Raw genomic sequence first — 7,343 nt, 5'->3', positions numbered from 1 at the left:
GTTGGGTCGGAGTTAATCCGACCCGTTTTCACCCCTAGAGGAGAAAGATGGATAGATTGAGATAGCTAGATGTAGTCTCTTGATATCTAAGGCTGCATCTGAGCCTAATTAGTTTTTAAAAAAGATTGGTTTTCAAATTTGGTGCACCAAATTAGACAATAAATTTTAAATTAGATGCTTATTAATAGATACTACATCTAAAAAAGCTTTCAATCAAACAACCCTTTCATCTCAATCACATTTTGTAAAATAAATGCAGATCTTTGGTTACATAAAATAGTTTAACTGTTCAATCTGTCTCTGTCATTGATTGTGTTGAAAAGGCTGCTCCTTTTCTCTTGACTCTTTTGAGAGGCCTGCACCTGGCTGCGTGGGACATTGTCGTCGGCCCCCTTAAGGAGAGTTGTCGAGGGTTTCAATGCTTGAGGGAGGCTTGGACTTCTCTATCTGGCCTTCAGGCTATGGATATACAAATATTGGTTGGCTGGGCCTTGGAATGCTTGGGGGCCTTTGGATCTTTGACATTCCCTTGGCCTTTAAGCCTACCTTTGCCCAGTTAGTAGGATCAGGGCTAGCTTCGGCAAAAGTCTCACTAAATGCATTCTCTCTATCTGGTTACCTCATATCCCTACCAGTAGTAAGCGTGTTTGAACTATCAATTGATGTAGGTGCGTGCAGCTCCCCACCACCAATGCCTACCTCCACAATATCTCCCTAGCTCGGAATGCTTCCTGCCCTTTCTAATCCATTGCTGGAGGGCAGAGGAACTCTGGTCCTAAGTTAGAACAACACCTTTGCTATTTCATTAAAGCATACGGCTCATTGGTGCCAGGCCGCCAGGGTTATTGGATGATGAGCGGTGCTGTTTACCTTATCTTAAATTAAACCTGCGAACCATCATCACCTGGACTCCGTGACCGTCGAGTTTGGTTATGAGATTCTCATCAACATCAAAGTGCGAACACGTCTTCTCTCACATCCAAAGTCTTTACTTCCTTATTTACTTTTATTCCTTCTTTTTCTTTTTCCTGCCGTAGGCCCAGCAATCATACGACGTATTGACTGGCCAAGTTGGGGAAAGCCCAGAGCAGGGATACTACACCCTGTATCTCTTTCTATTGATGCCTAATGTTTTTCGTTTTGATTAGTAATGGAATTATTCTTTAGCACAGAAAAAAAAGAGAGTATATGACAGCTTGGTTGATCTTATTAAATATTAAATATAAAATTTTGATTTTTTTATAGTTTAAATTTTTACAATAATTAGTGAGTTAATATAATGTCAAAGCAAGAGATACGGTTTCAAATATTAAGGTTCGTCTTCTTCGTTTAACCACGTGCCATCCACGTGAGCCAAATCCTAAAACCCTAGCCGGAAAATTAAACCCCCTCCTCTCCACTCCACGCTCTCCTCTCCTTCGCTCTACCCATGACGCTCCTCGAATCCATCATCCGCGCCGCCGGCGACAACCACCTCATCTCTTCTCCCCAGTCCGACAACAACTGCCCCATCGTCCTCAACCCGGACGACATCATCCCCCACCTCAAACCCACCACCGAACCCCCTTCCCCCATCTCTCTCCTCCTCAACCGCGTCTCCGGGTGGCAAATCTCCCCGTTCGACACCGATGTCATCCAATCCGCAACCCGCTTCGCGGAAACCCTGACCCCCAAGCTCAAGAACCCTAGATCCCTTAAAAAGGCCGACTTTTTGGCTCTACTCAACACGTTTCTACGAAGTAACGCGGAAAAGATCCGCTTTTCTTTGAATCCGGGGATGTCGGATGTCGATTTTGCGTGTCTTGGGATCGAAAAGTTAGGGTTTTTGATCGGCCGGGAGGTCGCCGGGTTGATCGCGGAAGGTTGCGTCGTCCTTGGGCTGTGGCAAATTTTAGAAACCTTAATTGTTAATCGCCTTGCTGGGCATCTTAGTTCGGTTAATTTAGTTGATAAGCTTGTGGAGAAGAAGCAATCGGAGCTGCTCTGTCTCTTTGCAAAGCATATTTCCGATCTCCGTTCTGATGAGATGCTTGCGCTTCTCAAGTATTTCTTGTCTCCCTTGGACGATTGTTATGGGAGTATGGTTGAGGTGAGGAAGAAATGGGGAAATCAAGCTCTTTTAACAGTTGAGAAGGCTGCGCAGAGTGGTTTGCCGAAGAAAGTTTCGGTCTTGGCTAGAGAAGCTTCGGTTCTTATGATGATGGCTCATGATGGCTTCTCGTCGTCCGAGCTATGCTTGCATTACTTGTTTGGATCCTCGAATGTGGACGGTCTTGTGCTGTCATCAGCAGTTTCAAGGCTCGATGGATCTGAGGTTTTGGGGTTGATTAGGTACTTCATCAAGTGGTTGGAGAAGTATGAGGAATTTCCGGAAGCAAGGCCTTGCCCTTCGGCAGGGTCTGTGCTGGGTTTGAGGGAATGCGACAGTGTTCCTTCTCTTGAATCGGTCGTTAGGGCATTGGGGTTGGTGTTGGATGAGCATTTCTCTTATTTGGTTTTGAACTCAGAGTTCCACAAAGAGGTGAAAGCGGCTGAGAAAGTTGTTAGCTCCTTGGCATCAGAAGTGGATTTGTGTTGTCCAGTGAATGAAGTTATCAAGCACTTGCAAACAGAGGCGAGTAGGAAAGGAGGTGTGTAGGATGAGTTTGTCTCAGAATTTCTATATTGAAGTAGATTAAAAGTACTGTCAAACACTGGATCTTGTAGTTTGTTATTTGCATCGGAAGGAATTGTTTTTTTGGATGAAATGATATACTTCTTCTCTGGGTATTCTATTGTCTCTCATATTCTAGTTTTGTGGCTTTACTTTTTCTTTTTCTCATATATCTGTTGTGTGGTATCTCACTTTGCTGAGCAGAAGAAGGTGAAAACGAATCTCCTCTCGAAGATCTTTTTTTTTTAAACTTTTTCATTTTTGAAGGGCATAAATTACTGAGAAATATCAGTTAAAATTATCTTGTTCTAGTTGCTTATATTGAGCTTTATGTGTTGAGATCTTTTTTGGTTATCTTAATGCACTAGGAGGTGGTGGTAAAAACTTAAATTTGTCAGCTAGTATTTCATTTATTTCAGCAACTTGCTAAAATTCATTTATATAGCCACCTAGTTTCTTGTCATTATATGACTATATCAGATGAATTGTTTACTTTTTTGCATTTAACAATGAAAAGTGGATTTACTGATAAGCTTATCTTTTTTGTAAGTAAATGTTTCCGTAGTGCTTCTTGTCGGTTTCATTGCGCTAGTGCAGTGTAGACACTTAGTGACACCTATAACCCAAAATCCTAACAACTTTTGACAGAAAACATTAGATGGTTCATAGTTATGCTATTGAGGAATATTTTGCATCCTTATAACAACTTTTTAATGTGCTTATTTAGGGAAAACCATTTAAATTTCTGGTTAATGCTGAAATATTCATCTAGAGCATCGTTTGCATCCTAAGCTAATGAGACGTCATGTTGGCCAAAAGAAGTCTTCTGTCAGTTTAATCTTGGAAATTCAGGTTCTGATGAATGTTTAATCCAAACTGAAGGTGGGATTCAGATCCTCCGTAGTGATGTGAAGATCCATTGTTCATTCAATAGCCTGCCCATTGGCTATTGCTCCCACAATTGGTGTCACAAAAGTTGCCATTGGAGGGGCAGTGGACCTCCCCTACGACCGAAGAGGATCAGGACCTCTCAATGTGGAATGTGTTTTCTTTTTCTTTTTCCTTTTTTTGCGCATTATTGGGAGACTCATCAAGTGCCAATGACATATATTACTGTTTTAAGTTACTAAACATGTTGATTTTGGCCCTCTTCCTTTTACATTGTCTCTGTTATGCAAATTATTATATATAACATAAGATGTTAGTATCATCATTATTGTTCTATAGATATTTTCATGAACACTATGCTGTTGAATTATTAAACGTCATGTTTTCAAGCATAGTAAGCTTTATCTTCCAAGGGTGGGCATGTAAATAAGGTGCCAAGCAAACCAAAAGTAAACCTTATTCTTCACTGTTGTTTCATTTGTGTTATTTTGAATTTGCTGAAAGAAAATTTTACTATGTTGAACAGTTGAAGTTTGCAAAACTTCTACATGTGTGTGTATATATATATATATGCATCACAGTGATTGCGACCGTATCTTGACACTGTGAGACGTGAAGAAAATTCACTTACATAGTTTGTCAAATCAATGAATCATATTAGTAACAGAATATCTTGAATTAATAGGCCATAGTCTGTGCTCGAGATGTCATCTAATTACTGGGCAAGTCTGAGTGCCTCCCTTTTGTTGTTTAATTTGTATTGATTTGAGTTGTTGAAAGTGATCTGTTACAAATGATGAAAACTTTACTATGTTGAACAGTTGAAGTTTGCATACTTCTACATGTATATATACGTATCGATTATGACTGTATCGTGAAGAAAATAAGCTCACTTACTTTGTCAAATCAATGAACTATATGTAGTAACAGAATATCTTGAATTAATGAGCCACTTAGTCTGAGTCACTAAAATATCATCTAATTACTGGGCAAGTCTGAGTATCTTTCCTTTCTGGTCCCAACATTTGGAAAGAAATTCTTTTTCAATAGAATGATCTTATAGCAAAATAATTTGTGGATTCTAGTGTTGTTGCAGGTTGTTGAAATGGCATGTCAAGTTGATTTCCTGGCAGTCCAAATCATTGCTAGCTGATAAGCGAGTTTCTTCAATGTCTGCAACTTTGATCAGCATGACTCGATGCCCATGATGCTGATGCTGCACCTACCTAAACTGTTCATTAACAAATCACTATCAGAGGAAACGGGAGGAGGTTTGTCTGAAACTTGCACCATTATGCGTAATCTAGTGGACCTCACTTCACTTAACAGGGCAGATTCTTCTTCGTAATGAGAATTAGACCTCAGGAGACTAGTGGGTCTCACTTGCCTTAAGTAATCCAGAGAAATAAAACCCGTATCTTTGATGTCTAATAATCAGTTTGATGACCAGACTCCCATCCTCTTAGTTAAATTTGTATTCTAGAGTAACCTAAACCTATCAATCACTCCTTGATGTTGTTGGTGGTGAATTGAGGATTTCAAAATTATATAGCTGAACCAAATGGAATGTTGATTTTATTATATTAGTTACTATTTGCTTAGTTTTAATTCCTGGTACTATAGTTTTGTGAATGAAGTGGAATTGCAGGGTTCAAACTGGACAAGTTTTAAATGTAACCCAAAATGTTAAAATGCAAAAAAAGAAAGAAAAAGTATGGTGTTAAATTGTTCTTCTTTGCAATTAATTCTTCGGCTATTTTAGGCTGTCAGGAAGTTCTACGATCCACAAGCACCTTCTTAGTTGCAAGATTCTTGAGAGCTCTTGCTTTGCCATGCTATGAAATATGCACATCACATTGACAAGGTACTCAAAGACCATATATCCACATTAAATAGCTTTCTTATGACATTGACATATAATTTATTTATCTTTGATTGCAAACAGTTTAGTACTACAATTACAGCTAATCAGTGGAGATGCGTGCTAATCTCTCATGTGCCCATGAACAATTTATGGTAAGATGTGCATGGTGAGAAGATAGAGCGACACATTCCTTGATCCCAAGCAATCCATATCTCTATTCCTTTGTACCCTTCTTCTATCATTATTATTATTATTATTATTTGATGAGATCTAACGTACGCATTAAGCAACCGTATCATTTTCGATGAGCCCAAGAGAAAAAAGGAATGAAGACTTTATCTAATATAAAGATTTTGTTAAAGGGTCTTTATGTGTAGAGGAATAAGAGTTAAAGTGTCCACCATCCCTCTGTTTCAATCTTTTGTTGAGCTTTTCCCCCACTACCGACCACCTTCGTCTCCATTCATTTGCTTTGCTATCATAAGAATCTCATACAAAGTAAACCGCAGGGACTACATTCCTCTCATGAAACAAGAACAATGCATGCTAAAATAGGAACAAAACTATCAAAGACAAGATTGAAACTGCCAGGGCTTGGCGAAGGCCGCCGTGCGGGAGACGAACATCGGAAGCCGCCGACGGCGGCGTCTTGTAGTACCAGGGGTACCAAGGCAGAATTGGATTAGGCGGGGGCGGAGCAGCGAAGACATTAGGAGGAGGGTAGTATGGAACATACCCCTGTGGTGCTGGTGGTGGTGGTGGGTAGTTCCAATACGACGGCGTGCCCGGTGGCGGAGGCGAGTAGCCGTACGTCGGTGTAGTCGGAGTCGGCAGCGACGGCGGGGGAGGGCAATCCGCCACCGAAGTCGGCGGCGGGAGGCACGGGTAGGGGCACTCGGGAGAAGAATTGTCCCCAGAGAGCGACATTTGAGATCCACTGAGAAGAGTCACGAGGAAGAGGAGGAAGAAGAGGGTGGTGTTAGATGTCATTGTGGATGGAAAGAAGGGTAGGGAGACAATTGGAAGTGAGAAGGGTTGGACGTAGAGATGTGTTTTAGTAATCGTAGGGAATGGAAAGGGAGAGGAATGCAACGTGGGGTAGACTAGAAGTCTCTAATAATTGGAGGGGTGGTTGTGCGTTTTCTCTTGTAATGCAAGCGAGTGGAATAAATTCTCTTTAGTTGAATGCATGAGGAGTAGTAGTCCCTTCCTATGACCAGAAAAATTAACAATCATGTGTGTATGTATCTATGGTAACACTCCATGATTTTTCTCTGGCTGTCTTAAAGTAGGAAACAGAGTAATGACTATAAGGAGAGACTAATACTAATCCCTGATTTAGGGTAATCAAGATACTAGTATACATTAATGACTACAGATTGGGGGGTGCTCTCAAGGGGGTGTGGTCAAGGATTGATAGGCTACCAAACTTGGTTTGGCTCTTGGTGGAAAACAAAGTTTCTATCAAGATTTCTTTGACTTGTCCTTTGGACATGTTGGTTGCACTTGTATTTCCTGATCACAATGTAGTCATGTGTACATCTTAATTATGGATGGATAGACATTCTTCCCTAAATTATATTTTTACCCGCTAAACTACGACCCGATAAGTTTATCACTAAATTACTTCTAAAAGGTAATAACTAACACCGACATTGTAATGTGAGGATAGGATTCAATAGGACCGTCGAATATGCATTGACAATAACGCTATGATCATAGCTGTTGAATGCGTGTGATTCATGTGATCATTTAAGTTATTAAAGTTCTTTCACAAGTCTCAATTTTAATTTAAAACAATTTAAGAGGTAAATTGTGTGCTTTATTAATCATGCAATACTGAGTCATAGTCCAGAAGGTGAAAAATATAATTTAACCTTTAGATAAACATATGGCAGCCAAGTTTCACCAAAGATTAGGTTTAGGATATCTAAGTAT

General features: G+C 40.2%; 1 protein-coding gene across 4 annotated transcripts; it reads left to right on the top strand.

Moving 5' to 3' along the window:
• Window positions 1–1,341: 1,341 nt before the first annotated feature.
• Window positions 1,342–5,107, top strand: LOC140769026 (uncharacterized). Of its 4 annotated transcripts, none has more exons than XM_073109537.1 (2): window positions 1,342–2,630; window positions 3,536–3,798. In XM_073109537.1, the coding sequence occupies exons 1-2, from the start codon at window positions 1,430–1,432 to the stop codon at window positions 3,781–3,783; spliced, it is 1,449 nt and encodes a 482-aa protein (XP_072965638.1). In that variant the 5' UTR covers window positions 1,342–1,429; the 3' UTR covers window positions 3,784–3,798. The 4 variants fall into 4 exon arrangements, with proteins under 4 accessions (XP_072965638.1, XP_072965639.1, XP_072965641.1 ...); XM_073109538.1 differs by lacking the exon at window positions 3,536–3,798 and adding an exon at window positions 4,627–5,107 and having other exon boundaries at window positions 1,344–2,630; XM_073109540.1 differs by lacking the exon at window positions 3,536–3,798 and adding an exon at window positions 4,638–5,106 and having other exon boundaries at window positions 1,345–2,630.
• Window positions 5,108–7,343: the final 2,236 nt, after the last annotated feature.

Source organism: Typha angustifolia, chromosome 10, assembly GCF_048772165.1.
Source record: "Typha angustifolia cultivar Huaian chromosome 10, ASM4877216v1, whole genome shotgun sequence".
In the NCBI taxonomy this organism is placed as follows: domain Eukaryota; kingdom Viridiplantae; phylum Streptophyta; class Magnoliopsida; order Poales; family Typhaceae; genus Typha; species Typha angustifolia.
This window is presented reverse-complemented; position numbering and strand designations above follow the sequence as displayed.